Genomic DNA, 16,066 nt, shown 5'->3' with positions numbered 1-16,066 from the left:
AAAATCTCGACCCTTCCATTCTCGCAAATCTTAGGCCCATCTCCCAGCTAGCTTTTTTATCTAAAGCCCTGGAGCGAGTAGTCTACGCCCAGCTGCAGTCTTTTTTAACCATCCATGGAATCCATGAAAAGTTTCAGTCTGGCTTCAAACCCATGCACAGCACTGAAACAGCCCTTTTAAGAGTTTTTAATGATTTGCTCCTAGCCGCCGACTCAGGTAGCCAAGCTGTCCTGGTGCTGTTAGACCTGACAGCTGCCTTCGACACTGTGGACCATAGCATCCTGTTGTCACGGCTTGAACAGTCCCCTGGCATCACAGGCTCTGCCCTTGCATGGCTCAGGTCCTACCTGACAGACCGTAGCTTCTCAGTGCAGCTAGGTGCCTTCTCCTCTGCCAAAGCCCCTCTTACCTGTGGGGTTCCCCAAGGCTCGATTCTGGGCCCCATCCTTTTTCTACTGTACTGTAGGTTCAATTCTCACAAAACACAACATCCCCTTCCACTGCTACGCCGACGATGTACAGATCTATCTGCCACTCAATTCAAATGTCAACTCATTACAGCTATTGATGGACTGCTTAGCAGAGATCAAATCCTGGTTGAGCCAAAATGTCCTCAACCTCAACGAGAGCAAGACTGAGGTTATCTTTTTTGGACCCCAACCTCCAGCCTCTCCGGTTGAAATTCTGGGCTCCCTCAAAAATAATATCCTCCCCTCTGTCACGAACCTTGGCGTGACCTTCAATAGCGCTTTTAAATTTGATAAGCAGGTCAGCAGCGTAGTCAAAACCTGCTTTTTTTAAATACGACTATTGGCCAAGACCAAGTCGTTTTTATCTTTTAAAGACCTGGAAAGGGTTATTAACGCCTTTGTTACCTCGAGGTTGGACTACTGCAACGCTCTGTACGTGGGTATGGACCAGGCGCCAATTAAACGCCTGCAGCTAGTGCAGAACGCAGCTGCACGTCTACTCACTGGCCACAAAAAGCGTGACCACATCACCCCAATTCTGGCCTCACTGCACTGGCTTCCAATTCGGTTCCAAATTGATTTTAAACTCCTTTTATTTGTTTTCAAAGCCCTAAATGGGCTGGCTCCGGCCTATATAGCTGAACTTCTCCAGCGCTACACCCCAGCCAGAGCTTTAAGGTCTGCTGACCAGCTGTTGCTGATAGTGCCCAAGACCAGGCTCAAAACCCGAGGGCACCGAGCCTTCGCAGCAGCTGGCCCTAGGCTCTGGAACACTCTGCCCCTCCATGTGAGGTCGGCCCAGACCCTAGGGGTTTTTAAATCTACTCTTAAAACACACTTCTTCTCCCTGGCCTTTTAGTCAGAGCGGAGCACGACTCCTGACTTTTCCCTGTGTTTTTTATATATCTGTTGTAATTTATTGTCTTTTATTGTGATTGTGCTTTTATGTGATTGTAGTATTTATTACATGTACAGCACTTTGGCCCGACCAAAAATCGCTTTTAAATGTGCTTTATAAATAAACTTTGATTTGATTTGATTTGAAAACAACATAATCGAAATAAAACTATTTTATTTTATTTTTTTACATTTATTTAACAGTTGAATTTTACTTAAAGTTCAGGGTAATCAACTGTTAAAAACATACTGTTAAAAAAATTGTTTTCAATAAATGGATGTTTTCAAAGTAAATGGATAATCGTGCACCAAACATTCCTAACCATCTACATCTGCCTGTAGCCAACTGTCCTGAATGATAAATCCACTTTATCATCAATTGTTAATTATTAGTAAAGGCCACCTGCAAGTCAGTATCAAGAAGTTCAGCAATAGTGAAATAGAGGTAATATTTAATAAACTTACACAAAGTGAGCATGTGATTTTCCAAAGCGTCAGTATTGATGTTACAGGAAAATAAAAAAAGCATCTTGGAGCTATGTGTAGGCCATTCAGGTTTTCTTATGGCCTAAATGAAATTAATGTGCATACTCTTTAAACATTTAATAATATAAATGTGAATATATGATATTCAATGTTTTGTTATGTTATTTAAGGGTTTCTCTGTTAAACAAGAACTTTTGGACTTTAAAAACAAGAAATGTTGTCTTATCCTAGTAAGTGTGTTCTACCACTCATAAAAAGTGATCTGACCTAGGTAAGAGAGGTAAGCCAAAATAAGAAGACATTGGTAAATCCCAGAATATATGTTGCTAACAAAATAAAGAATTCATGTTGGAAACAAAATGGGAATTTGTGTGTATTGAAATGTCCTGTGTATGTACTCACGTCGGGCAACATATATTTAGATTTTACGTTCCATTATATTATGTTTTCGTTCTCGTTATATTTGTATATATTTTCCTTTTTCTTTCTGCAGTTATATTTTGTAACTATTCGGGTAAATTGTAGTTTTTCAGTTGTTTGTACCATTATTCTTATGCATTTGTTATATTGAATATAATATTAAATATACATTACATATGTCAACCAGGTTAACCAGCCCCACTAGCTATATATATATTGGGTTAATGCTCATTAAATTAGTTTTTTGAAATCGTGATACATAAAGTCTAGTCTAGTCGAAAGAGGGACTATTTCAGAAAATAAAGATTGTGTGGAAGTTGATGCCAGCAGTGAAAGTTAGCTGTAGAAGACTAATGATACAAAAACACACAACTCTTAAGGAAGATACCATATCTTTTTTAATCATTTCATAATTTCTTCATCTCTCCCTTAATTACTACAGGACAATAACATGCAATTCAATAAACATCAATATAATTGTTTAAAAGTGTTCACATTAAGTATATTTAAAATATATATATATACCTGAAGAGAAGATAAAAAACACTAAGCAACAAATGTTTTTAAAACATTGTATGGTAAAGCGCTCTGGATAGAATCATCAGCTAAATGTAATGTATTGAGCAATGTAAACTGCATACATGAAATATGTAAATGATCATAACAGGGGGAAATAACTGCAAACTGAACAGTACATGCAAAACATGCGTTCACACAAAGATGGTTAATCTGTTATCTCCTGTTTGGTTAACCTGAAAATACAATTGTTTAAACATAGAAAAAAAGTTGGCAAAGTTATTGAATTTTAAGTCTCTCAAGTGTCGAGACTCATAGTTTTTTTCTCATGATTAGCAGGCACTGAACTCTTTGAGCCCAACTTGGCTTGGCCTCAGCTTACTCTCATTCAGCAAGCATGTCAATGTACTCTGGATTGGAGGAAATATTTGGCTTCAAACTCTTTCCGTTTTATTGACATTGCTTAAACAACATTACTTTGGCGTTACAACACAGCATAACAAATCAACAACAAAATCACACATGCCGTTCGTAGACACAAAATATCCTGACTTAATTCCTCTGTTCCCCTGGCTTCTATAACTCAGGTCAGTCTCTTATTCAGCATTTATTTCAAGGATTACTTTTTAAATTCATCAACATTCATAAAACATCTTTGCTGCAGAAGTTGTTTTAAAAAATTGAAACCCTCATGATTAAGAAAAAAGAAAGTTAAAAAACAACTTGTAAGAAAAGAAAGAAAAGGACCATGATTGGTATCATCCCTTGGTTATTAAGTCACTAACAAGTCCGGATCAGTATCATCGGCTTAAATCTCTTCTTAAACTTGATATTATTTTCAACTCTTGTCTTGGTCTAAGTTGGCACTGGTCTTGATTCTCCCTAGGTTAGAGCTTCCTGACTTTAAAGTAGGGTTTCCCCTTTGCCTACTTTAGCCATGAGCTCTGCTTGTTTTCTCACCTCCATCAGGTGCTGGACTCGTTCCATCCAGCCTAATTTGGCCTCAGATTTCTCTCCCTCAATAAGCAGGTCAATGTACTCTGGAGTGGAGAGAGGATTTGACTTCAGTGCGATCTCTCCTAGTCTGTTTAGACACTCGGCAGACCTCTTCATCATCTCCCCCACTTCAGTCCGAACACGCTGATATTCAACATTCATGTTGTGGATTAGTTCCTGAACAGTTCCTTTAGCCTCTGAGGCCTTCAGGTACTTTTCTTTCTGGTCCTGCACGGTTTGCTTTTCTTTAACCTCCCTATACTCCCATCTGTACTTCTGGTTAAAATGTTGTCTCCAATCACATTTGCCTGGACACTGGGTACAGTTTCCATCTGGTCCCATTGCAGAACACTTTATTTTATCTGCATCATTGGCGTAGGCACATGCCCTGTGACAGGTGAAATTACACACCTGACAGTTGGTGAGGAAGCCTCCAGTGCCAGAAATATTTTCTTGAAAAGGCTTTATGACGACTACTTCAAACTCAAATTTCTCATTTCTGCTGATCTCTGCTTCATGCAGTTTAAGTGTTTCAGTTGTCTTTTTAATCTCCTCGAGCTGAGCTAACCCTACTTTAACCTGCTTTTGCACATTTTCAATTGAGATCTCAAGCTGCTTTCTTTCTCCGAGGACTTCCTTTGTCATTGTCAAGCTTTTGGTTTTCATCTTATCCAAACCAACAAAGAACTTCTTCATGCTTTTTGCCCCCATTTCCCAGAACAGCTCGTCAAATTCTTCATCTTCCTCCTCTCCACTCGAGTCAGAAGCAGCGCTCGAGTCAGCAGCAGCGCTCGAGTCAGCAGCAGCAGCAGATGATTGATTCTGTGCAAACAATGCAGAATTATTGAATTTGAAGTGAACTGGCAGCCCGTTTTTTGTTTTAGGACATGGGAGACCTGAAGCTTTGATCGCCTCTAGAACTGGTGGGGGTTGGCCGTCTGAGAATGTCACCAGAACCTGGATGTTTTCTTCCACATCTTTGCCAAAGATTGAGAGCACAGAATCAAACACATACTTCTGTGATGCAGTGAGCCGAGCTAAAGCAGCCTGGGCTACAAAACACACAGCGTCAATGTCACTGACGCCATGCTCGGCAGAGAAGAGACTACGTAGCTGTTCTGTGATCTCCTTGTCTCTTTTTATGCCTCCTGTATCTCCAAAGCCTGGGGTATCAACAATAGTTAGAGAGCAGGGGATTTTAAAGCCCTCTTGGTGGTTGATTTCGTACACAGTGACTTCAGAGGTCTGGCTTTCAGCTTGCGATCTCGACTGATCCTCGTCAACTAACTTAAACCGATATGGATCATCCCATTCAACAGCTAGAATGTAGTTGATCATCCCATTGATGAGAGTTGTCTTCCCAGCCCCAGTTGCTCCAAGAACCATTATGGTGCGATTACGGATACCAGGTTGGGACTCTTTCCCAAAACTGAATTTCTTGCACCCTTTTTCATCGATTTTTTGTTCTTGCTGTGGAATTATATAAACAGGTAGATGCCCTGTCTCTGGTTTTATCAATGTGCTTTTGTCTTTCAGTGAAAGAGCAAGCTGTTTGGACAACGACTGAGACATTATTTTGTTTTTGAAGTAGTGAATTTAAAATCAGGTGATACATGGACCAGGCCTCTAAAGAGATATTAGTTCATTCTAATCAGAAAACCTTTTAGACTTGTGGTCTGTGCAATAAAAGTGTGTCTTCTGCTCTTCAAGTGAATGGAGTGCTCTCAGATCCACATCTGTAAAAGACGACATGTACAAAATGAAAATGTGTAGGATGTAGCACTCAGCTGAAGCACTATTATGTGTTCTCTTTTGCTACTTGTGCATCATGAAAACAAGTACAGGAAAAGGTTGCTATGAATAATATGACATTTATGTAGGGCACTTATATGATGTCAAGAAGCAAAAACGATTCTGAATTTTTGAACAGTTTCTCTTGATTATAAATTCAATAGTAAGAGTAGTTAAAACTCATCCCAAATAACTGTCTTTTAAATCTGTCTTTACAAAAATGGCAAACCAATTTATGTATAAAGCATAATATACATGTTAAACCTGCTTACAAATAAGCCATTAAAGCTCACCTATTATGCTATATTTGAACAATATATTATAGGGCCATATCTATACAAAACGTGTCTCTGAAGGGTTTTGCTCAAAATACCAAACAGATCACCCATTGTAGCCTCATAACCCTTTATTTCAGCTGTTACAAAAGTGCTGATTCTGGGTCAGTAGCTACGCGGCCACGCCCCCATTGGAACTCACATCAGAAATTATTTATCTAATATATAATATTCCAATCACTTGTATATAGACTCATATTGCACTATTTCACCATTTCACTTTTTTACAATTTTTATTTTTTTATTTACTTGCACTATTTTTTCTGTTTTTCTGTTTTATTGTTTTTCTCTGTTGGAGGAGGCTGTGACCTAATATTTTAATCTACATAACTACACTGTAGCTATATACTTATGACTAATAAAAGCCTTGAACCTTGAACCTTGAACATGCAGCAGAGCTGCAGAGAGAGAGAGAAGCAGATTCCCAGCTAAATGCTGCGGTGATTAAACTCCATATCATGTTCCAAACCACATCAAGGATTATTTCTGAAACAGTATGGAGCTCAAATGCTTTTTCTCTCTCAGGTTTACAACAAGGTGAGTATATTTTTATATCCTGCTTTTTTACAAATACTCTCTCTAGTACAGCATTAGCTCTGAGTGTTAGCGATGCTTGCTAATGTAAAAACACACCATATTACTTCCAAAACAAGTCGCGCATTGGTTCAGATACAGTGACGTTTCTTGAAGTGCAAGTAGATGTAAAGCCCGTCAACATTTACGATATTATGTCATGACAGCAGCAAATCTGGATCAGCTCCGTTGTTCCCCTGTTTTTTAGAGATGTGGGTAAGAGAGAGGGTTTTGTTTTCTAACACTTTGAGAGTCTCCTGACACACCGGGGACACATGTTGATGTAGAAAATACATCACAAAGTGACTTTTGCATAATAGGGGACCTTTAAGACCTCTCTGATAATTACATTTCAACATTTTCATTACCAAATGTTAACTTTAAAACCTGGCAAAGATGTCTTAGATAATATGTTAAAGATTCTGTATTAGTCTCCTTATGGTCCTGACATGTATACACACACATTTATTTAAAAAATTCAAAGGTTTTTGAATGTTGTGCCTTTTCAAATAAAGTAAATATCATACTTTGAACTTAAATGTTTACGTATAACTGCGTGTTTCTTGTGAATCCTTATTTTTGTTAGTATTTGTAGGAGCCATGATTTATTATTTTTGATTATTTAATCGTTTAATGGAGTAGGTCATTAATTGGTGTCAGTTGATCGTGATCCGCACACGCGGTTGGGCGGAGCGGCTGATTGGCGCTGCAATGCCTCAGCTGGTTAAAAGAGTCCTGCTGATTATACTCTGGCCGTTTCTCAATGTCGAGTATACCTGCTGCATAGCCACTATTTCAAGTATACTACGTCATCGAGTGGCGCCGAATGCTGGGCATTTAATATGCATTTAAATAGTCCTTTCATTTGTGTTTAAAGAAGAGAACGAATAGTGAAGAAATGGTAACATGGAAATAAATGTACTAAAAACAAACAATATATCTCTGAGGGACGTGTGAGCGCGTCAGCCAGGCGCTAAACCAAAGAACAGAAAGGAGTTTTAGTATTAATATTATTATACTTTTTATGTTGGCTTCTTTCATATTCTTTATTATATTTTATATTTTATATTTGCATGTAAGGCAAACAATAAAGCTGACTTCCTTTTCTTTATGTGACATTTTCAAACTACACTATTTTAAAGCCTCAGTCTTTGTTTATTACGTCCAAGTGACTGATGGGGACAACACCTTTTTAATTGGTTGTCAAAATGCCAATTATAAATTGTCTTTCTTGTTATTTGCGATAGTTGCTCGATTAAGGCTGGTTCCTTAACTCACCTAATTTCTTGAAGTACTTTGAAGTTATCAAGCGTTGAATTTGTCTCCAAGTTAGCAAATTGTTTCCTTTTGCCTCTGTTATGATAGCGATGTTATGTGTATTTTTTGCAGTGCATAGCTCTTTCGTTTTTTAATTTCTAAGCACTTTATATAATGCCATTCCTGTCTTTGTACGGCTCTTTGGAAATCATGAGTCTGAGATCCTTTTTTCATTTGTTTTCTGGTCGACAACTTTACCCATGGAAGGGTAGCAGAGTGAATGCAATTTTGTAAAAAAAAATACATTAATATTTCAGCAGGGTGTTTATTACAGTTCAGCTACATATTGTGTTACAGAAGTAACCGTGTTGTGTGTAAGACAGAAGTCATGCATGTGGACAGTGGTTTAGTAAGACTCAAATGTATCTGAAACTCCAATTAAAGGTTTTGTTTTTTTCAATGGTTTCTGAATAAACTGTAGATGTTTGATCTTATTTATTGAATTGATTTATTATGTTTATAATGAGTGCAAAATCCCTTTTTGTTGTTGTCTGATTGACGCGTTTAGCTATGAAAGGGTATCATTAAAGATAGGAACCCAAAAGAACACTGTTAATAACCTAAATCTCCAGGAATCAAAAAAAAAAGTTGCCATTTGTAAGCAAGCAACTTGGTCATTATCAGCTGGCTTGCAGGAGTGCCAGGAGCAGAGTGGATGCAGTTTTGTCAGAATAATAAATGACATTTCACCAGTATATTTAATACAGCCACATCATATGGTCCAACAGTTACGGTGTTCTGTAGGATAAAAGTTGTGTGTGGACAGTTTTATAGAAAGAATTAAATTAATCTCAAACTTTAATAAATCCTTACCATTTTAATATTACTTGAATTATTTGGCCAATCAATAGTTGCTGTTTTAACGTATTTAATGAGTACATTTACTATCTACAACATGAAAAGGTCATTATTTTCATGGGAAGTTGTGAAAACATTTATTTCAATCCCCTGAAAAAACTAGTATTAAATACAAAGAAACTGTTACTGACAATGAATTACAACAAACCTCTGTTGGCTGTTGGCCGTTCTCAGTCCCGTCACTCAGTTAAACCCAGCTTCTGATATTTCAACATGCTGCTTTGGACCCCAAATTCCTAAAATAAAGCAAATACAAAGTTGTACTTCTATGTATTTCTATTTTAAAGTTCAACAGTCAGTCATCAGTCACATTTAGTCATCCATTCTCCTGTGGCTGTGTTTCTCACATGTCAATAGATTGTAATAACTAAGTATTTATTTAATATGATTAGTTAATTAAAAACAGTTTTTTATTATATTATTTGTAAATCATAGTCTGCACATCACACTACATTGACTAAATAAAATACTTTCGTATAACCCCACCCTACCTATTGCATTGAGTTTAATGCAATGAAAATGAGATATTGTAAGTCTTCCACCTCCGCTGTCCACTATGTGGTGCTAGATAATACACTTTTAACAAAGAGCATCTTGCTCTATATCGTGTGGAACACAAATTGAAATTATCAAGTAAATCAGATGATGTTCTTTATGCTGACTTAGTGATGCCAGTCAGTGGCACTATTACTATGACCTGATGTCGACCTTTAAAAGTCATCAGGCTGGGACTCTCATCAAACACAATAAATGAAGGGCAGTTTGGAGTTAAAACAACTTTGTGTTACATGGTAAGTGTCTCAAAATGACGGTGATGCCCCGCCAAGGGCGCTCCATGTTGCAGAAAGATTTGTTATCGTATGTGCAAATATCATGCATGTAGGTTAAAGGTACAGTGATAGCTGCTTTGTTAAAGTTATGTACGGGCCCCCTCCAAAAAAAACTTGCACCAAACTACAATAATAATATCAGTTAACTAAGTTTATCACTGTTAAGAAGTTTATCACGGTGAAGAAGTAATTCATTTTAATGGCGTTCCAAAAAAGCGCACAAGCTTGCAGTCTGCCAAGGGGAATATCTTAACATTGAGCTGACCACATATGAAGGTGATCTAGTTTACCTGCCAAGAGCTGTAAGCCAAAGTCTAACAACAGTAACTTACATTACATGCGCGAAGCCCCCACCTTTTTGTTTCACAATGAGTGTGTGTGGGGGACTCCCCCTTCGATTCTATTGGCTGTAACGGTCAGAAAGAGGTGCAAGGCCAAATGACCCCAGAAGTGGTTTCTTTTTGCTAAATCTCTCTAAAAAGGTCAAATGTCACTTGTTTTGCATCAATCTTGATACAGGGTACTTATTATATGTTGTACTTTGGATCCCTAAAGCTTTTAGTCTACCTTACCATCATCCAAGGGTAGTTTTCACTATAAGTAAAAAAACATTTTTGGACGGACACTATAATTTACAGATTTTTACAATGTAAAATCTAAATTTTCTTTAAAATAAAAAACATCTATATTGATTCTGACTTTTCTACATCCAACTCACAGGTTTATCATTACTTTGAGAAAAAAGATTATTAATTTAACCCTTTTAGAAGGGAAGATATGGTCATTTGTTCTGGGAATATCATTTTCGAGCCTGAGACCTAAAAAACAGGCTCAGGGCTTAACAGGTTAAGACAACATTTTTGAGAGGTCTAAATAATCAACTATGATAGCACTATGTATATAGATCAATATTAACGTGTAGATGTCTTCATGCCTGGACTCTTATCATCCATGAGAAATCTGGAGCATATTAAAGAATGTTTGCTCTACTAACCGCAACTTCCTGCGCTTTTAACCGCCACACCGTGGGGAGGGCGTTCGATGTAGAGTAAAGCTTTTGATATGTTTTGCTCCACTAGGTCTTAAGATGGTACCTACCAAAATGTAACGATAGTTGATTGGATGACATTTGTTCAAATATAGCACGCAAAAGTGAAAAATATGGTCAGAAATTGCGCATGAAATTCAAAACGACTGACTTCCTGTTGGGTTAATGATATGACACCATGGGGCTTTTTTGTACCTTTCCCCATGCTACATATTCCTACCAAATTTCATATCTGTAGGTCAAAGAAGAATGAGGGGCTGATTTTTAGCAACATTTTAGGGGCCTCTATAGAGCCCACGCGTGAGATCAAGACCCCTTAAATATCACAGTCCTGACAAGTGTGCCAATAAAATCCAGCTTTTAAGGACACTAAAAATGCAATTTCTTATGCTAATAATAATAACTTAATCCTCCTGTTATCCTCAGATTGACTTTACACCCTTTATCCTCTGGGGTCAATTTGACCCCAGTAGTTTAAAACTCAAGACAATGATCATATTCCACATTTTTGCCAAAATGTATGTCTTTGGTGCTTTAGGTATCTTAGTTGACTACCTAAATAACCATTTCAATCAAACATTACCCCAACCTTCCCCCCCACAGACCCCTTTATACATCCATGATTCCTATTATGTGACTATCGAAAAATATATATATCACCATAAAATCTCACTGACTGAAATAAAATGTTAAAGTAAGATCTTTTTGATGTTGTTAAAGAACCAATAACTAAAGCAGAGGGTAGTTTTTTAAGATTTTAATAATCCTATGCTCCTACTTTGTTGGTGCCCAAGCCCTAATAAACTCATATTTAAACAATATTAAAACTAAAACTTAATCATGCCATTTTGCTTTTACAAAAATTCACTGTCACCTTAACAATGGAATTTAAAAAGTGTGAAAGAGTTTTTTAAGCAACTTACCACTCAGGTCTTCTCTGATCGTCATGACATTGCGAGTTCTTTAGCTGCTACTTATACACCACACACACATGCACACATGCATGCACACACACACACACACACACACACACACACACACACACACACACACACACACACACACACACACACACACACACACACACACACACACACACACACACACACACACACACACACACACACACACACACACACACACACACACACACACACACACACACACCTATTTCCCAGAAATGCCACACCATGAACATGAAAGTTAATCTGCTGGGGGTTTTTTGCACTCATCTCGATAAGATATTATCGAAAGATTGTTTTACATATGTTTTTATCAATAATGTCTACCAGCAGATGAAGTTCTTTTAAGTAAAAAATGTTCAGTTCAAATTCTTCCTAGTTTGAAAGTTCATATTTTGAGCAGAAATGTTTTCTTATGTTGCAAACTTGTAGACCAATGTCCAAAGTTGTCTGAAGCCACTTAAGATTGATTTCAAATCCTAAAAAGGGCACAAAAAAACACACGAAAGAAACACATGGGGCTCTTGTTTTAAGTCTACTTATTATACACGTTCCGTGCAAATATCGTGCACGTAGGTCAAACGTACAGTTACGTCTGCTTCTTTAAAGTTATGTGAGGGCCACAAAAGAAAATATTCTTGCACCTACCTAAAATGATCATATCAGTAAACCTTTTGATCACTGTTAATGCGTTTGCCAAGCATTCTTAAGCCTTTAAAGAAGTATTTCCTGTTAGCGGCGAACACAGTGTTCCACAGAAGCACACAAGCTTCGCAATTTAAAAAATGTGAGTGAAACTCAGGGCTCAGATGGCAGGTTGGCTAGAGTACAAGAAAAACAAAAGGCCTGGAAAACCGAAAGTGTAAGAATTCACTTCTTCAGGTCACGCACACCCAAGGTTCTTTTACGTATGTTTTATCAATAATGTCTACCAGCAGATGAAGTTCTTTCAAATCACAACATTTTCAGTTGAAAATTGTCCTTGTTTGAGAGTTTGCATAACAAATGTTACTCCTTACCTTAATATAGCACAAGATCATATTTTGAGCAGAAATGTAGTCTTATGTTGCAAGCTGGTAGACCAATGTCCAAAATTGTCTGAAGCCAGTTAAGATTGATTTCAAATCCTAAAAAGGGCACAAAAACACAAAAGAAACACACTAAATGAAAAATGGCCAACTTCTCGTGGGTTTTAAGACAAAAGCCCCAAGATACTTTTTTAAGTCGATTTGTTATACACATTTTGTGTGAATATCGTGCACGTAGGTCAAACGTACAGTTACGGCTGCTTCTTTAAAGTTATTTAGGGGCCCCTCAAAAAAAAGATCTTTCACAGCACTAAAATGATCATATCAGTAAACTACGTTTATCACTGTTAATGTGTACGCCAAGCATTCTTAAGCCTTTAAAGAAGTGGCGAACACAGCGTTCCACAATCGTACAAGCTTCACAATTTAAAAAATGTGAGTGAAACTCAGGGCTCAAATGGCAGGTTGGCTGGAGTACAAGAAAAACAGCTGCCAAGCCATTTTTGCTTCGCCCAATGTGCCTGAACGCTATTTCCTGTTAAAGGCAAACAAAGCGTTCCACAAAAGAGCACAAGCTTTGCGGTCTGCCAAGGTCTCTATCTTAACATTGAGTTAACCAAATATGAAGCATATCTGGTTTATCTGCCAAGAGCTGTAAACTAAAGTCTAGCAACATTAACTTCCTGCCAGGATTCTAATCAAGCATGACATGTGAGGCATTTTTGAGACTGTACACTCAAGTAACAACGACTTTGTGTGACATGGCGAGTGTCTCTGGCTGCAAGAGTACGGCAAGTAAGTATGTGTTGTGCAAATACAGTATATTTTATCTTGGTATAATGTACAGTGAGGGCTTCTTTATTATAAATTAGTTTTAGAATGTGTGTGAATCCCTAAGCCCTAAAACATAACTTCCTGTTTCATGGCCAATCATGCGTTGCTGGATGAACACCGTTCCGCGGACGCTCGAAAGCTATGCAGGGTGGCAAGGTGAAGGTGTTAACATTTAGCTGACCAAATATGAAGGTGATCTGTGTAACCTGCTGAGAGCTGTAAGTAAAAGTATAGCAGGAGTAGCTTCATGTGGCCACTAGATGGGGCTAAGACTATGATTCAAAATCAGCCGGTTGATGTCTTCAGGGCGGGACCCTTGCCAAAAGTGTGAAGTTTATTATTTAATCTTACTTCCCGTTTCTCCTAGAATTCTGGTGAACATAATTATAACAATAATTTGAAAAAATATTAAAGCTGCATGCAGCGTTGAATGGGCCCTAGCCTCCCGTGCTATTCGGCCGGCTGGCCAGTCTAGACTTCATTTGTCCATATGACACCAAGATGCTTTTTCTGTGCGTTTGACCATGCTACCTATGCCTACCAAATGTCATAGCTTTCAATTACCGTTTTTTAAAACATTGCAGGAGTTGGGCAAATTAATGCATATTCATAAATAATTCAATAAGAGAAACAATTCTAGGATCAAATAAAGAAAATGCTTTAAAAATAAACAATTAAAAAAAAAAGTAAGTTAAACTAGGGGCTCACATGGCAGGTTGGAAGCAGTACGGGGGAAAAAAGGCTACTTGTTATGCACATTTTGGGTGAATATCGTGCAATTAGGTCAAACGTACAGTTACGGCTGCTTCTTTAAAGTTATTTAGGGGCCCCTCAAAAAAAAGGATCTTTCACAGCACTCAAATGATCATATCAGTAAACTACATGTATCACTGTTAATGCGTACGCCAAGCATTCTTAAGCCTTTAACACTAGAACCGCCAACGGGGTCAATTTGACCCCGAGCTGTTTTATATTTGATGTAACTTTTTTTCAATAAAATATTAAAGTCTCCCAGTCCGTGACTTTTCCTGAAAGTGTGTTATGTACCACCCTCTGTTGTTAAAAATTGTCAATATGAAGTCAGATTGAAGAAATCACCCAAAAAATTGCCATTTATACCTATTTCCGCCAAGCGGGTCATATTGACCCCACCCCTTTTCATATAAACATGACGTGTTGCCAGTGGCGACTGGTCATTAGGGGCAGGTGGGGCACAGCCCCACCTAGTGTCAGCAGAAAGTATTACAAATAATGATTACAAAAATGCAAAAAAATAAATAAAAAAATATATAAAATATATTTTAAGATCATGTTTAATCATCTGATTCGTCTGTACATTGCTGTTTTAGTCTGTGTTCTTCTAATTAGTGTGTCTACAGTCACAGTGTGTGCCTATTGAGCTGTTTAGAGCCATGTGGGACAAAACCTGATTATGCCCCTTCCTCTCGCTGTGAAGTGAACGGTGACTGTAAAAACTACACTGCGCATGCTCAGAGTATTTTTCCAAGTAATGTGTGTGGCAAAAAAATAATGACCAGAGGGGCACGGAGCTACCATCCCTACCATACGTCATCTCAAATCATTCAGAGCTGATTGGCTGTAAGTACGTGTGCCGCGAAAAGTGTGGTGCTTGAAGAGGAGACGAGAGAGCTGCAGTGGCGCGTCCTAAAACCAGGAAGTAAGCACAAAAAAGCAATGAGATTTCTCCAGAGGATTTTAGAAAATAGCTCGAAATAAGATCTGTGGGAAACGTACCTGTTAGATAAATGCACGTTTTGATTAGCCGGATAACATCCACATGTCTACCCTACTTTTATAATTTTTTTATCATAAATCTATCGATTAGATTTATGATAGACTTTTGAAACTACAAGAAGATAAGGAGGACTTTTACAAAAAAGACCGCCATTTTATTGAAAATGGGATCTTACTAAGAGAGAACAATTCAATATTTAAATGATAAAATTACATTTTTTGGGTATCCTTTTGTTGAACTGTCTGTTTAAAATTAATCGAAGCATCAGACAAAAAAAGCTTTTGAAAATAATATTATATTTTGGTTTAGGTCAAAATATAATATTTGTAAACCTGAAGAGTCAGTGCCAGTGCCTCACCAGCCATGAACCTCACTGCACGTCACTGCACGTCACTGCAGAAGCTTATATATAGACATCACATTTTTTTGTGCCCCACCACTTTTGTACATATAAAAACGCCACTGCGTGTTGCTATAGCAACGCCTTTTGTCTACTGCGGTTCCTCCTCATAGATTGAGAGATAGATTGAGAGAGAGAGAGATAGATGGATAGATATATTGATAGATAGTTATAGAGAGAGAGAGAGAGAGAGAGAGAGAGAGAGAGAGAGAGAGAGAGAGAGATAGAGACAGTCTGTAGTGAAGGAGTGTGCTCCCGCTCACGGGAGACTGCTCGCACTGCGCTCCGCAGCAAACAGCTGTGGGGCGAGTTGAAAGTACGTTATGCTGGCCGCGGTGTCTAAATAATGCTTCCTGCCCAGCGGGCCATTTATAATGTCGAGCCCTGAGAGTCCACAGATTATATTGGTATACGTTTTCATCCCTGTGCGATCAAAACTCTCTGTTCAATAAAAGAACATTTTACCTTGAAAATCAATGCATTCTAATAGCGGGTCAATTTGACCCAGGTGGCGGTTTTAGGTATAAAAAATCTCTGGCGGTTCTAGTG

At 38.0% G+C, this 16,066-nt stretch overlaps 1 protein-coding gene across 2 annotated transcripts; it reads right to left on the bottom strand.

Annotated features, from left to right (window-relative positions):
• Positions 1-2,691: 2,691 nt before the first annotated feature.
• LOC117479760 lies at positions 2,692-11,502 on the bottom strand. Of its 2 annotated transcripts, none has more exons than XM_034126837.1 (3): positions 11,461-11,502; positions 8,791-8,895; positions 2,692-5,521 (listed from the first exon to the last, which is right to left on the bottom strand). In XM_034126837.1, the coding sequence occupies exon 3, from the start codon at positions 5,355-5,357 to the stop codon at positions 3,693-3,695; it is 1,665 nt and encodes a 554-aa protein (XP_033982728.1). In that variant the 5' UTR covers positions 5,358-5,521; positions 8,791-8,895; positions 11,461-11,502; the 3' UTR covers positions 2,692-3,692. The 2 variants fall into 2 exon arrangements, with proteins under 2 accessions (XP_033982728.1, XP_033982727.1); XM_034126836.1 differs by having other exon boundaries at positions 8,808-8,895.
• Positions 11,503-16,066: the final 4,564 nt, after the last annotated feature.

Source organism: Trematomus bernacchii, unplaced genomic scaffold, assembly GCF_902827165.1.
Source record: "Trematomus bernacchii unplaced genomic scaffold, fTreBer1.1, whole genome shotgun sequence".
NCBI classification, from domain to species: domain Eukaryota; kingdom Metazoa; phylum Chordata; class Actinopteri; order Perciformes; family Nototheniidae; genus Trematomus; species Trematomus bernacchii.
The sequence above is the reverse complement of the archived record's forward strand: the minus strand, read 5'-3'. Positions and strand labels throughout refer to the sequence as shown.